Here is a 16,683-nt window from a genome sequence, read left to right as displayed (position 1 = left end):
TCCAAAGGGAAGAGACGGGAAATGTGGGAAGACATCTCCTGTGAGTATTACTGCACCAAATATTACTGCATTGTATTTACTGTAATGCTACCACATGCACTCCCCCCTCCCCCACTGCCTGAGGTGGATGATCAAAAGATGAAACCCCCGCCCCCCCCCCCCGGTATTCAGTCCTGGGGGGGACGGGGGGGGGGGTCTTTTGATCGTCCGCCTCAGGCAGCAGAAAGGCTAGGTTTACCACTGGTGTAGACTATAGAAGCTCTATAGAAAATGTGTAAAATGCTGATCAGTGCTGATTATTTTCCCTTCTACGTGTTGATGGCATTTTGAAAGCCCCATCCACATGTATTACTATATATGTACTGTATATTGCCACAAGGTACCAATTCCACATATACAGTACATATGGACCAGGCCTAAGATATCACACTATTATAGAAGGAAGAAGCCATATAGTGATAAATGTACTGAAGTAAACAAAACATAAAGCAGAGTGACATTTGTAACTGCGCCCAACTATCATGTGCTATTTATAATATACGCTAATCACTTTAGCCTATCAATTTAGTATCACTGCTACCCCTGAATACCCTATAGATAGAAATCTGCCATACAGTGCAGTTTAGTTGTATTGTAGATATGAAAAGTTGTGGCTGACTGTAACTGCTCTATTAACTTTATTTGGGAGTCAGAAAGAACCTAACGAATAAAATGGGACTCCCGTTACACAACCCTCACTCGCATCATCTACATTCTGGGTTTAATTTTAAAATATTTTCACACACACATTTTTCACAAACAAAAATAGAATAAATAATGCAGACACAATAAAGAAAGTTAATGTGAAGTTTATTCTATGTATTTTATTCTATCTATTTTTATATGTGCTGGTTACCTCCCATCACTCACGAAGAGCGTACAGCAACACTCAGGGCAGGAAAAACCCCCAGTGGAGGAAACCTGCAGGGAAACCATGGCCACTGTATTGCCCCTCCTCTGGGCATACTAAGGGAGGCGACCGCTAGAGCATGTATCAGTGTATATGTGTATGCATGTGTGTGATGATTGTGTGTATGTGCAGTGACTGTGTATAGTGATGTAACGTGTATGTCTGTGTGACCATGGAGGATACTTCTCTCCTTGGTTTAGGTCTTCATCCATCCCGTGTTGTTCTTCTCTTTGGACGTGTCCATCGTGTCTTCTTAGTTCTTCTTCTTCTTCTTCTTGGTCTGGTTGCTGTACATTTAAGTAGAAATGATAGAAGGAAAACTTTAGTAACACATTTATTATAGAATAGAAGCAGAGCAATGTTACCAAGCTCTTCTACATCAACTTCTTATTGAAAAGGTATTTCAGGTCCTACAATATGCCATAACAATTCCATAGATGTGGTTCCCACCCTCCAGTATGAAGAATAAAGGGGTAGGGGTCTCTGCAACATTGCCACAGAACCTCATTCAACTGTTAGGGTTTGGCTTCTAAGATTTGTATGTTAGGATACAGTTACATCACATTTTTTTCTTTCAGTTGTGCAGACACTTTTGAATCCAAAAAAAGTAAAAATGTGTTGTTCAACATCCCCATAGACTTCTGTTTGTAAAACAAATGTCGAAAGTGTATACTACTGACTCAATTATAGCTCCAGTACGTCATATTCTGTTGCATTTAATGGACAGAGAAGTGCGGCATACCTCACTTTTCATCATCCTTCCAAACGAACAATGGATAGAAATATATACTGTGCGGACTTCTCAGACCCTAGAGTATAATATGTGGAGGCCCAGGGGAGGTGAATGAAAATAACAATCAGCTATTTCTCACTTCTCCAGCAGCCTCCTGGCATCTTTTTTGGTGTCTTTTGGTCCCTGAATGATATTATGCACCTCCAGGTCACCACTGAGGCCTGTGATTGGCCCTCATCGGTCACATGGTGTGTGATGTCAGAATGACCCATGTCACCACTGAGGCCAAAACACAAGTCTCATCTGGGACCCAGGGGCACGTAATGTCATCCAGTGATCGGATGATAAGAATAAGATGCAAATGGACTGTTTGTTATTTTCATTCACCCCCTTGGTCTTATTATATTTTGGGGTCTGAGGTGACCCAAGAGTATAATAATAGCACTTTTGGAAACCATGTGGGGGAGGGGTGACCCTCACAAATATTTGTCAAAAGAAATCTTTTGAGATTTGTCCATGACTACACACCAGTATTCATGGCTCTGTTCAATCAAACTGATATGTTTTTTAATGTAAAAACAGATGAATATTTGTATTTCTATCCATTTTTACTATTTAAAAATCATATTTGTTGAACAGATCTGCTTAACGGACAACAAAAACGTCACGTGAATGGCCCCTTACTTGAAGTTCTCTTTCACACAATGGATACACTTACCTGAGATGATTATAGCTGATGTTCCAGGTTCCTCCTCTGCGTCTCTCTGATGATGAGTGTCTTCTGCCTCTTCTTCCTTGCTCGAGTCTAGAATGGGGTTACAAAGAGAGCAGGTTGGAAGGGTGGTCCATGGGCCTCTTATGCTGAATTCGCTAAAATCCCTCCTGAACCAGCGTATAGCCAGGCTGTGATGGTCTTCTCTCTGTCTCTTCCATGCCCAGTGGTCGGGGTCTTGTGCCATGATCTAGAATTTAACATAATATAGAATTATTATAATCATCACAAGCTTTAGTTCAAAGTTTACATCTTTCTGTTTTATGCTACACACCAGATCGCAGGTTTCCTTTTCTACCCAAGCTCTGAAGTCCATCTTGATGAGCATTAGGTCACGAAGGTGAAGCAGCTGGATCCTCTTCATCTCCAATGTCCGTCCAGGGGTCCAGGCGTAGATCTCCTCTCGAAATTCCAGATCCTCTTCAAACTGGTTGGCTAAAAACCTGGAAGAAATAAAAAGTAGGGCAAAAAAACGATAGAACATGTGAAAAGAAGATAATGAGGAGAAGAAGGTGGTGATAGCACTAATGTTAAAGGGGTTCCCAGGCAATTAAAATAATTTAAAAAACAACTCCGTTTTGTAACAAATAACACAAGATGTACTTATCGATCCCCTCCTGCTCCAGTTGCAATGCTGCTAGGGACCCCACTGTGCTGCAGCAATGATGTCCTAACACAGGAAGATGTGACCACTGCAGCCAGTCACTGGCCAGAGATAGGGTGTGGTGACATGTTCTGGAGTCAGGATGTTATTGCTAATATACTGCTGTTATGTAGTAGTGTATGAATGGCATGCTATGTTATTAGCATACAGTGCTGTGGTGCACTACATTAACAGCACGCCGATCTATGGTTGTACAATTAATGGCTGTTATAAGCCTATAAAGGGAATTTGCCGACTGTCTTCTCTGAAACACATACCATAGGTATAGATTGGGCTAATAATAATAGAAACATACAGAGAAGGAAAGAAATACTGGCGATATTCCTCTACACGTAGCTTGGCTCTTCTGAAGTAGATCAGGACCATCGCCAGGAGATACTAATGGGATAAAAGGAGAGTTAGAAGTTTGTCATAGATTTCCTAATACATAATAGTATGCAGTACAGATATATGAGCTCAGTATATTCTTGTATTTACTGATATCTAGTTACAACCTGACTGCCGCATAGATTAGGGTTATATTTCTTTGTATAGCATCTACTACTGACATCAGGTCATAGTTTGCAGAGCTCAGGAATATTTTCTATTCTTTCCCTCTATATAATAATACCTTGTCCGAGATCTTAAGACATCTGTCCCTGTCTAGAAATAACTTGATGTCCTCGTCGTCTATCAAAGTAACAAAAATAAGATAATAGGTTAATGTATTTCATCAATATCTTCTGATATGTTCAGAACACCTTTATATCTACAACAAAGGAACAAACTGCTTTATCATTGTGTATACTTTTACTGATACATTGTATTCTATATACTATACTATATTCTGTATATAAGTGTACTTAATCTCCATAATATAACACATTGTAATAATAATAAACTTAATAAATAAACATAATAAACTCCACAGCAGTTCTGCAGGGTGAACAGTAACTTTCCTGAAGAACAGCAGGGGATTTTGCTTCAAATGATATTTATTACAATATGTCAATAAGAGAAATTGTATAAAAAAGAACAACCTCAATATAATCCTCGGAAATACTCACATGTGCAAAATAAGATTTTCTAAAGAGAACCTTTCATGTCCTCAGAGATGTTCGGTAGTACATACCGCTAAAAAGCCGACAGCTGAATTCAGTACACTGTTGGCCTTCTCGGTATGTGCCAGGTACTGGAGATATTAGATATTAGTCATGAGTTTTGGTACCAATATCTCTTTACTGTCAGAAAGTTGGGCCTTACAGCCTATCATCATAGCTGGTCAGTGAGGAACGTCCACCCCCCATCTCCCCGACAGTACAAGGCTACTAAAGAATACCTACCCCATGTCATTGTTTAAAAAATAAACAAATATTTAATTGAATTAATAATTAATATAAATGACATGGGGGTCCAAGCAGTTTTTCATAACCAGCCAGATATAACAGGTAGCAGAAGCCTGAAATTATCAGGGTGGGAAAGGTCATGGTTCAGTCCTTCCTAGACTTATAATAGTAGCCTGCGGCCATCCCATTATCCAATAGTCTCTTTAGACCAGGGGTTGGCAGTTTTTTTTTTGTATGGTGTGTCGTTTTAGATTACAAATACAAAGATGAGGTACTTTGGGTGCCGCACAATAATTGTAAGGCTGACGACCCCTATACTAAAGTCATATACCACAATCCATAACACAGAAGTGCTGCCATGAAATGCTTCTGGATGCATGTGCTTACTGCTATTTCCCGGGATGCACCTGTACTTTCCCATTATAAGCAAAGCTATAGCTGCATACAGTCTTAGGCCACTAGTACTTTCACTTCACTGTAAAGTTGCGTTCACATGGTGCGGTTTTGCACAAAAAATGCATGCATTTTTTACTGGAAAACTGTCTGTGTTTTTCTGAGAAAACAAACCGTCATACGGAATAATGTTCCATAGTGGCCCCTCCACACAGAATAATGTTCCTTAGTGGCCCTTCCACACAGAATAATGTTCCATAGTGGCCCCTCCACACAGAATAATGATCCATAGTGGCCCCTCCACACAGAATAATGATCCATAGTGGCCCTTCCACACAGAATAATGTTCCATAGTGGCCCCTCCACACAGAATAATGATCCATAGTGGCCCTTCCACACAGAATAATGATCCATAGTGGCCCTTCCACACAGAATAATGTTCCATAGTGGCCCCTCCACACAGAATAATGATCCATAGTGACCTCACCACACAGAATAATGATCCATAGTGACCTCACCACACACTATAATGTCCCATGGTGGCCCCCTCATATGGTATAATGTCCCATAGTTGCCTCACCCACATAGTATAATGTGCCATAGCGGCCCTTCCACGTGGTATAATGTACTATAGTAGCCCTTCCACACAGTATAATGTTATATAGTGGCCCCTTCACATAGTGTAATATCCATTATTGGCCCCCTCCACACAGTATAGAACCCCCTTGTGGCCCCAACAAATTTTCCAAAAATTTCAGGTTCAACTGAACTGGAAGTTTTTGGGGTTCGCCACGGGCTGGAAGGAGTATCTTACCCAGGAGTTTGAAGAAAGCAGTCTGTTCTCTCTGCAAGCTGTCATCCATCTTCTGCTTCTTAGATTCCTCCTCGGGGTCAGGCCGTGAACTGTGAGAGAAGAAACAGATATTAATTCCCATATGACCCATTACAGTTTATCCAAGTTGCATAATATGGTAAAAAAGGACATGTATGGAACAATAGTGGGCCACAACATGGCTATGAATTAATATTATGGCATATAGAGGCTTTTACTATTCATTCTTATGATATCTGAGAGATTGTATACAGAGCCATGTGTCATCAGATGCAATATTAAGAAGATTTCTTTCTCTTAAATACACTGCATTCATCAAGTAGAATAATCTTCCATTGTATAAAGGGCCTATTCATAGGTACAAGTAGTGCATATGGCTCTGTAGTTTAGAACCCTACAAACCCCAAGTGACAAAATAGGTGAATCTGTACACAAGTCTGGTTTTTGCATTATAGTATGTGTAAGGTGCAGACACTTAATAACAAAGGGCAGCATTCACCCTGGTCTCCTCATGGGTAAATCTCGTATTAAAGTGGCTGTCCAAGATTAGATATTGACGTGCTATCCTTAGGTTAGGTCATTAATATTAAATCAGTAGCTCCAACATCTGACTGCCCCCCTTTCTACATGTATCAGATGATATGGGTACAGAGTTGCAAGTAGATGGCTCATTAAACTGTGTAAGAAAAAATGTCTTTGTACCGTGTTAGCCAGTGGATATGAAAAATTTCTTTGAGAGAAGTCCTCAGTAGTTGATGCCTTTACTAATGACTAACTTAAAAAAAGATGACAAATAGACAAAGCTCGCAATTTGTCATCTTTTTTTAAACTGTGTAGTATCTGCTATAAGTGAATGGGAGCTGTGCTGCCAAAGAACTACAAGGCCACTACATAGAGCCAGTAGAACATGGCTTCATCCACTATGTGGAAATTAGATGATAGGTGGTGGTGTCAGTTGGTGGACTCTTACTGATCTGATATTGATGACCTATTCTAAGGACAGGCCACCATTGACAGATCTTTGTAATACAGTGATATACACTATTGCACTTACGTCTCCTCTTCATACTGGGCAATACGTTCTCTCTTCCTCTTCTGCTTCATCTTCTCTTCCTCCAAGGAAATGTGAAGAAAAAGAAAATTATACACAAATACTTGGTAATATGACTTAACAAGACCTTACAGAGAAGTTTAAGCATAAACTTAGGAAAATCTAACACCACAACAGCGGTCAGTTCACCAATATGGAGGTAGTAGCTTGGTGAGGGGGATGGGACCTACAAGGTCCTGTGGTAGCTTAACATTGATTATTCAGATGACAGACTCCCTTTAACCGGTTAAGGACCGCTGGCCGTAAAATTACGGCCAGTGATCCTGGTACCTAAAGACCGGCCGATTGTAAAAATACGGCCGGTCTTTAGACTCCATTTTAGAGGGGATCGCGCGTCCCCCCGGCGACAGTCCCGCCCCCACTACCGGCGCGGGACTTGGTGAACATGCCGGGGACCGATCTGATTGGTCCCCGGTCATGTGATCGCTGTGACAGCAAGTCACAGCGATCCGTTCTATTTACAGTAGTGACGGCTGCTTCTAAGTCTCCTCCTTCTCCTCTTCTTCTTACACTTAGTTTCTTTTGTGAGGAGAAGAGAAGAAGAAGCGATATTTTAGAGCAGCAGCTGTCACAAAGCACTATACTTTGTTTCCACTGCCCAAAAACCCATCGATCACCCCATCCACTGCCCAAAAACCCCTAATTCCCACCCCATATCACCTTATACATAGATCATATATATATATATATATATATAAAAAAATAAATATATATATATATATCTCTGTATATCAGATCTAGATAGGGAGATATATCTATATATATATACCCGCCATATAGGTATATATATATATATATCTGTCCCCTGTATAGCGCTAACATATTCTGCGGCGCTTTACAGCCACTGTGCCAGAGGGCTCGCAGTAATCAGCTCTCTAGCTAAATACATATATATATATCTACCGTATAAAATATAGATATATATATATATATATATATATATATATATATATATATATACCCGCCATATAGGTATATATATATATCTGTCCCCTGTATAGCGCTAACATATTCTGTGGCGCTTTACAGACATTGTCAGCTTGTCAGCCAAAGTGTCAAAGAGGGCTCGCAGTAATCAGCTCTCTAGCTAAATACATATATATATATCTACCGTATAAAATATAGATATATATATATATATATATATATATATATATATATATATATATACCCGCCATATAGGTATATATATATATCTGTCCCCTGTATAGCGCTAACATATTCTGTGGCGCTTTACAGACATTGTCAGCCAAAGTGTCAAAGAGGGCTCGCAGTAATCAGCTCTCTAGCTAAATACATATATATATATATATATCTACCGTATAAAATATATATATATATATATATATATATATATATACCCGCCATATAGGTATATATATATATCTGTCCCCTGTATAGTGCTAACATATTCTGTGGCGCTTTACAGACATTGTCAGCCAAAGTGTCAAAGAGGGCTCGCAGTAATCAGCTCTCTAGCTAAATACATATATATATATCTACCGTATAAAATATAGATATATATATATATATACCCGCCATATAGGTATATATATATATCTGTCCCCTGTATAGCGCTAACATATTCTGTGGCGCTTTACAGACATTGTCAGCCAAAGTGTCAAAGAGGGCTCGCAGTAATCAGCTCTCTAGCTAAATACATATATATATATCTACCGTATAAAATATATATATATATATATATATATATATATATATATATATATATATACCCGCCATATAGCTATATATATATATCTGTCCCCTGTATAGCGATTATGGCGAGGAGGTTTTATACTAGTGAGGAGGCATACGCCATTCTTTGGTCAGATGCATCAGATGCGTCTGACACTGAAACATTTGCAGACAATGAAAATGACAATATAAGTGTCAATTCCGATGTGTCTTCAGGGGACGTTCTCCCTGATGACATTGACTCTTCAGATGGTGAAGGTGCAGGAACTAGCAGTGCGGCAGCAGACAGTGACACTTTCCCACTAATTGATGTGCGTTCCCTCCAGTGGGCACCTGCTCCATCTTTTGCCCCTAGAGTCCACCCATTTACTGCATCTCCTGGCATAACAGTGGATGATTCCCAGTTTACCCACATGAATTATTTTAGTTTATTCATAAGCGACGACCTCCTCAATGAAATTGTCCTTCAAACGAATTTATATGCCACCCAGTACATAACCCAAAAACCTTCCTCTGCCCATGCCAAAGATTGGACACCCACAGATCTAGTGGAAATGAAAAAATTTTGGGGCCTCACCCTAAATATGGGTATTGTAAAAAAGCCCTCAATCAGATCATATTGGTCAAAAAGTCCCGCACAGTCAACCCCAATATATTCGGCAGTCATGTCCAGGCTTCGCTATGAGCGAATAATGAGGTTCCTTCACTTCAGTGATAATTCACAGGCCCCCCCAAGTAATGATCCAAACCGTGATCGGTTATTCAAACTGAGACCCCTCATAAATTATTTGAACCACTCCTTTTTACAACATTACACCCCAGAGCAAAACGTCAGTGTGGACGAATCCCTCCTTAGTTTTCACGGCAGACTGAGCTTTCGCCAATATCTCCCTTCCAAACGGGCAAGATATGGCATAAAGCTATATAAGCTTTGCGAAAGCAGTTCTGGCTACACTGCCTTCAGAATATATGAGGGACGAGATAAAAAAATTAATTCCCCAGGATGCCCCCCAAATTTTCCCATCAGTAGTAAAATAGTGGTGGAGATAATGCAGCCCCTGCTACACAAAGGGTACCACTTGTATTGTGACAACTTCTATTCAGGTGTGGCCCTATTTAGACACTTGCATTGTGCAAGCACAGGAGCATGTGGAACCATGCGCAAAAACCGAATTGGTTTTCCGCAGCAGCTAGTGGGGAAGGGCATACAAAAGGGGGAGTCCTGTTCTTATTCTTGTGAGGAGCTGTTGGCGGTGAAATACAGAGATAGGAGAGATGTATATGTGTTGAGCACAATACACCCCACAGGAACAGTGGCAGTGAGGGAAAGAGGGGCCACAGCAGACAAGCATAAGCCAATAAGTGTGTCCGAGTATAACAAACACATGGGGGGGGTGGATTTAAGTGATCAAATCTTACAGCCCTATTTGATAAAAAGGAAAACCAAAACCTGGTACAAAAAAGTGGCCATCTACCTAATACAAATTGGAATTCACAATGCCTTTTTACTTTATAAAAAGAAGGGAGGCACCGACAAATATCTGGATTTCCAGGAAAAAATAATTCACAACCTCCTTTTTGACCCTCAGGACCCCATAGAGAACCCCCAGTCTGAAAATGTCAAACGACTAACTGAAAGGCATTTTATCAGTCTAATTCCCTCCACAACAACACGAGCTAACGTGCAAAAAAAATGCCGTGTCTGCGCCAAAAATGGGCGACGCAGAGATACCCGTTACTTTTGTCCCTCATGCCCCTCACAACCAGGCCTGTGTATTTCTTGTTTTGAGAGATACCACACTGTTGTTCATTATTAGAGCTCTTCCCCAGAAAATATTCCACTTCTAATTTTGTGGTTGCCACCAAGCCCCATTTTTTGCATAAACCTGCAAATTCCTATTGTTATAAACTCTAAATTCCCTAAATTATACCCCTAGATGAATACATTGGGGAACAAAAATACTAATTACATTTTTTGCATAAACCTGCAAATTCCTATTGTTATAAACTCTAAATTCCCTAAATTATACCCCTAGATGAATACATTGGGGAACAAAAATACTAATTACATTTTTTGCATCTTTTTCAACATTTCACAAAAAATCTGGATACTCTAAGAAGATGCTAAAGCACTTATTGAATGCCTGCAAACTATTCTAGCAAAATCTGGCCTACAAAATCCAATTAGCGCTCCATCCGTTCTGAGAGCGACCGTGTGCCCGTACATTTGGGTACCAGCACATATGGGGTATTGTCACGTTCGGGAGAAATTGGGTAACAAAATGTGGGGTGCAATTTCTCCTTTAACCCCTTTTGGAAATGCAAAATTTGGGGTAAAGCAACATTTTATAGCAAAAAATGTCATTTTCCCATTTGCTGGGCCAATTCTGTGAAACAACTGTAGGGTCAAAGTGCTCAATATACCCCTTGATAAATTCCTTGAAGGGTCTAGTTTCCAAAATGGGGTGATATTTTGGGGGTTTCCACTGTTTTGGCACTTTGGGGGCTCTGCAAAAGGGACATGATGCCTGCAAACTATTCTAGCAAAATCTGGCCTACAAAATCCAATTAGCGCTCCATCCGTTCGTACATTAGATTACCAGCACATATGGGGTATTGTTACGTTCGGGATGAATTGGGTAACAAAATGTGGGGTGCAATTTCTCCTTTAACCCCTTGTGGAAATGCAAAATTTGGGGTTAAAACAACATTTTATAGCAAAAAATGTCATTTTCCAATTTGCTGGGCCAATTCTGTGAAACTCCTGTAGGGTCAAAGTGCTCACTATACCCCTTGATAAATTCCTTGAGGGGTCTAGTTTCCAAAATGGGGTCATTTTGGGGGGGGTTTCCACTGTTCTGGCACTTCAAGGGCTCTCCAAATGCAACATGGTGCCTGAAAGATATTCCAGCTAAATTTGCCCGCCAAAATCCCAACAGCGCTCTTTCTGCTCTGGACCTTACAGTGTACCCATACATCACTTTACAGCCACATGTGGGGCATTTCTGTAGTTGGGGGAAAATGCGTAACAAATTGTGGGGTGCATTTTCTCCTTTAACCCCTTGTGGAAATGCAAAATTTTGGGTTAAAGCAACATTTTATAGCAAAAAATGTAATTTTCCAATTTGCTGGGCCAATTCTGTGAAACTCCTGTAGGGTCAAAGTGCTCACTATACCCCTTGATAAATTCCTTGAAGGGTCTAGTTTCCAAAATGGGGTCACATTTTGGGGGTTTCCACTATTTTGGCACCTTGGGAGCTCTGCAAATGGGACATGGTGCCTGCAAACTATTTTATCAAAATCTGGCCTACAAAATCCAATTAGCACTCCATCTGTTCTGAGAGCGACCGTGTGCCCGTACATTAGGGTAACAGCACATATGTGGTATTGTCGTGTTCGGGAGAAATTGTGTAACAAAATATGGGGTGCAGTTTCTCCTTTAACCCCTTGTAAAGATGAAAAATTTGGGGCTACAGTAACATTTTATTACGAAAAAAGTAATTTTTCATTTTCACGTCTCAATGGTAAAAAAATCTGTGAGACACCTGTAGGGTCAAAGAGCTCACTATACCCCTTGATAAATTCCTTGAAGGGTCTAGTTTCCAAAATGGGGTCACATTTTGGGGGTTTCCACTATTTTGGCACCTTGGGAGCTCTGCAAATGGGACATGGTGCCTGCAAACTATTTTATCAAAATCTGGCCTACAAAATCCAATTAGCGCTCCATCTGTTCTGAGAGCGACCGTGTGCCCGTACATTAGGGTAACAGCACATATGTGGTATTGTCGTGTTCGGGAGAAATTGTGTAACAAAATATGGGGTGCAGTTTCTCCTTTAACCCCTTGTAAAGATGAAAAATTTGGGGCTACAGTAACATTTTATTACGAAAAAAGTAATTTTTCATTTTCACGTCTCAATGGTAAAAAAATCTGTGAGACACCTGTAGGGTCAAAGAGCTCACTATACCCCTTGATAAATTCCTTGAAGGGTCTAGTTTCCAAAATGGGGTCACATTTTGGGGGTTTCCACTATTTTGGCACCTTGGGAGCTCTGCAAATGGGACATGGTGCCTGCAAACTATTTTATCAAAATCTGGCCTACAAAATCCAATTAGCGCTCCATCTGTTCTGAGAGCGACCGTGTGCCCGTACATTAGGGTACCAGCACATATGGGGTATTGTCGTGTTCGGGAGAAATTGTGTAACAAAATATGGGGTGCAGTTTCTCCTTTAACCCCTTGTAAAGATGAAAAATTTAGGGCTACAGTAACATTTTATTACAAAAAAAGTAATTTTTCATTTTCACGTCTCAATGGTAAAAAAATCTGTGAGACACCTGTAGGGTCAAAGAGCTCACTATACCCCTTGATAAATTCCTTGAAGGGTCTAGTTTCCAAAATGGGGTCACATTTTGGGGGTTTCCACTATTTTGGCACCTTGGGAGCTCTGCAAATGGGACATGGTGCCTGCAAACTATTTTATCAAAATCTGGTCTACAAAATCCAATTAGCGCTCCATCCGTTCTGAGAGCGACCGTGTGCCCGTACATTAGGGTAACAGCACATATGTGGTATTGTCGTGTTCGGGAGAAATTGTGCAACAAAATGTGGGGTGCATTTCCACTTTTAACCCTTAGTAAATGTGTAAATTCTAGGGCTAAATGAATATATTAGTGATAGAAATTGAAAAATGTAAATTTGACCTCCATTTTGTTTTAATTGCTGTGAAATGCTGAAAGGGTTAAAAAACTTTCTACCTGCTGTTTTGGATTCTTTCAGGAGTGCAGTTTTTAGAATGGGGTGACTTATGGGGGGTTTTATTACAGAGGCCTTTCAAGTTCCCTTCTGAACTGAACTGGTCCCTTGAAAATTGTGTTTTGGAAATATTCTTGAAAATTTGGAAAATTACTGCTTGACTTGTAAGCCTTATAATATCTGAAAAAATTTAAAGAGTGATTAAAATTTGATTGCAACATAAATGAAAGACATGGTTAATTAGATTTATGAAAAAATTTGGTTGGTATGACTCTCTATTTGGAAGACTTGCAATTTCAAAGTTTGAAAACTGCATTTTTTTCGAAATTTTCGCCAAATTTCATATTTTTTAATAATCAAAGACATAACATACCGACCAAAATTTACTATTGACATGAAGTACAATGTGTTACGAAAAAACAATTTCAGAATCACTTGTCTATGTTAAAGCGTCTCAAAGTTATTGCCATTTAAAGTGACACATGTCAGTTTTGAAAAAAAAGGCCTGGTCTTTAACATACTTTTGGGCCTGGTCCTTAACCGGTTAAAGATGTCTCATAAACAATATAAGCTTTTATTAGTGACAGACATGAAATGTTAACCAAAAGGATCTGCCTTTTTGGAAACAATATCAGCTAATGGTTTTTCTGTTATCTCAACTCAGCTCCATGTACTGGATTGGGAGTAACAGCGCGTCTAATAAAAAAGACTTTTCCTAATCCCATACAATCTCTGTAACAGTTATTATGTCAGGAATGATCCTCCATGTTTCTCTATATCATCAATAAGCCTCCAATATTCCCCACATTACACTATGAGCACCCAATTCAGTTATGTTTTCCCTGTAGTCGCCCAGGCTTACCCATGTACATCCAAGCCATCTACTATATCTCACACAGTGTAAACCATTTCTATTATCTAATTACAGGGGGCCCCTCACTGTCACATTTCAGGGGACATAAATCCGGATTTCACAATAAAGTGATGATATCTTACCTCTGGTGACTCGCTATTAGCGGTTTTCTTCTTAATCCGCAGGTATCGATCAGGTCTCTGTAGTAAAAAAAACTGACGCTTTCTCGCAAGTGGGAGCAATAGGGAGCCGGTCTAATCTCTATAAGAGCAATCGCTGACTGGCACCAACTGACGTTTCTTTTCCTGGTTTGTAGCCGCATGCTGTGATTCTATTGCGGCACATGCCAGGATAAGTCATGCGGCACATGCCAGTGCCAGTTATACTGCAGTAAAATATATCCCATGTATTCTGTATCATGAGATCTTGCTAATTAATAGAAATTTAGGAAAAAAACTCAGCATTGAAAGTCACATATAAAAAACAGATCAAAAACATTAACATTAAAGTCATGTCAGGAGAGAAATGTAAAGAGCTTGAAATATAAATATGTTACACATGGCCAATAGTGTGTGCATCTCCATTCTTATTATACAGTAAGGCTTCATGCACACAACCAGGCGCACAGTCAATGTGCTAGCTGTGTTTTTCATGACCCATTCATTTCTATGGCGCCATAGGCACCACAGAGTATTTTCACAGCCTGGTGTATGGGGTCGCAAGTCGTGAGCAAAACTCAGGATAGGCCTTAATCCTGTCCATTTTGTGGACTGTGATCACTGGTCCCAATGAATGGAGCTGTGGAAGTATGGGTGGTGCAACATGCACCGTCGTGTTTAAGTTGCCTAAAGCTCTGTTCACATTTCCAGCACATTGGGTGTGCCGACTAATACCGGTTGACGCAATGATGTATAATTGATCCTTCAATTTGTTCTTTTGGAGACTTTCATTTAGTATGCAGGCCTGGGAGGCTTGACACCCCAAAGTATTTATGACTCTATTTTTTCATTATTAGATTATATTTATTTTTTAATTATTCTTTTATTTTTTATTTTTTCATTATTATTATTTTTTTTTCAATTTTTGTCCAGTCCCTTTATTCATCTAGCCTCCCTATATAGTTTCATTATATAGCTCTATGCTAAGTGTTTTCCCTCTAACTAATAAACTATGGAGTTTCTACCTTGCTATTTTTTTTAGAGATACAATATCAATTTTAATTTAGCGCTAGTAACTGGCAGTCATCTGCCATTAGTTGGTCATCTAAAATTAAAACACTTACTCACTGCTCTGCCGGCAGGACAATCTGCTCAACTAATTGCAGTTTGCTGATAAACCTATCACTCTATGTAAACACACAGATAACAGATTACAGTCAGAAGGGCGTTCCTGACAGTCAGTCAGGTACGCCCTTCTGCCCAGCAGCGCCTATCGCGCTGTATAGTGTGAGTGGGGAGGAACGCCCTCTCCCTCCGCTCACAGTGCTCATCCATAGACGAGTATTATCAGCAGGAGAGGGCGCATTCCTCCCCACTCACACTGTACAGCGTAATAGGCGCTGCTGTGGAGAAGGACGTACCTGACTGAATGTCAAGAGCATCCTTCTGACTGTAAAGAGCTACGGTACCGGGACCGATAGCTCTTTACCTGGGGCACAGATCGGGAAAGATTATTAGCGAATTGCTGTTAAAAACACTGTCAGGAATTGAGATCTTCAATGAGATCTCAATCCCCAATAGCGTTTTCAACAGTGAATCGCTTTGGCACAGTAAGGGATAACATGAAGAACTTGGTATCATTTTAAAGATGAGATTCTCAGCTATCATTTTTAGATAAGCACATCCTTGCATAGCCTTTAGAAAGGCTATTTCACACCTACCTTTAGTATGTAAATTGCCTCAGTAGATTTTGAATAAGTCCTTTTTTATTAATATGCGAATGACCTTCCACCGTGCATCGGAAGTGTCACTGTGCACTGTCTGCTATATGTGTCTGCACAGCAGAGGCTGCTGTGCTGATGACTCATTTCTGCTGTACATACACATAGAGCAGACTGTGATCACAGACACTTCCGGTGCACTGTGGAAGCTCATTAACATATGAGTAAAAACACTTATTCCAAATCTACTGAGGCAGAGGGATCTAAAGTTTTTAATTTTGTTTTTTGGCCTTTGATTTTACACAGTTTCCCACACGGTATTAGTGACATGTTTACTGCATTCATCAGATGAGTAATATTAGGGCTAGTTCACACAGGGGCAAGGAGGCGGATTTTGACAGCGGATTTTGCATCAAAATCCACCTCCATACAATGGTGGTCTATGGAGACCACTAGCATTCTTTTTTCCGCTAGCGGCATGTCTATAATTTTTTTTTTCTTTGTGAAAGCGTATTATTTGTCAGGGGAGGTGACAATCTCATTGCTCGATTGGGGATACATGTCACTTTTTACTATGAAAATAACAAAACATCTGAAATGTTGTTATTCTTGGCAAATGCATATACTTTATTGTCAAAATAGATCAGGCTAAAATTGATGTGCCCAGCGTGTATTAGAAATTTTTTTTTGAATATCCTACGGATGCCCGCCTTTAAAGGGATAC

General features: G+C 40.0%; 1 protein-coding gene across 4 annotated transcripts in view; it reads right to left on the bottom strand.

The window, feature by feature from the left end:
• Nucleotides 1–938: 938 nt before the first annotated feature.
• LOC142194820 (speedy protein 1-A-like) overlaps nucleotides 939–16,683 on the bottom strand; it is an 80,263-nt gene continuing 64,518 nt past the window's right edge. For 2 of the 4 annotated variants that reach the window (XM_075264196.1, XM_075264195.1), the window contains exons 2-7: nucleotides 6,723–6,781; nucleotides 5,651–5,739; nucleotides 3,414–3,496; nucleotides 2,729–2,897; nucleotides 2,401–2,644; nucleotides 939–1,236 (exon numbers count right to left, since the gene is read on the bottom strand). In XM_075264196.1, the coding sequence (XP_075120297.1) occupies nucleotides 1,154–1,236; nucleotides 2,401–2,644; nucleotides 2,729–2,897; nucleotides 3,414–3,496; nucleotides 5,651–5,739; nucleotides 6,723–6,735 (681 nt within the window). In that variant the 5' untranslated portion in view covers nucleotides 6,736–6,781 and the 3' untranslated portion in view covers nucleotides 939–1,153. Of the gene's footprint in view, nucleotides 1,237–2,400; nucleotides 2,645–2,728; nucleotides 2,898–3,413; nucleotides 3,497–5,650; nucleotides 5,740–6,722; nucleotides 6,782–14,223; nucleotides 14,281–16,683 lie in introns of all 4 variants that reach the window. The other 2 variants (XM_075264194.1, XM_075264197.1) reach the window with 2 other exon arrangements.

This window comes from Leptodactylus fuscus, chromosome 2, assembly GCF_031893055.1.
Source record: "Leptodactylus fuscus isolate aLepFus1 chromosome 2, aLepFus1.hap2, whole genome shotgun sequence".
In the NCBI taxonomy this organism is placed as follows: Eukaryota; Metazoa; Chordata; class Amphibia; order Anura; family Leptodactylidae; genus Leptodactylus; species Leptodactylus fuscus.
This window is presented reverse-complemented; position numbering and strand designations above follow the sequence as displayed.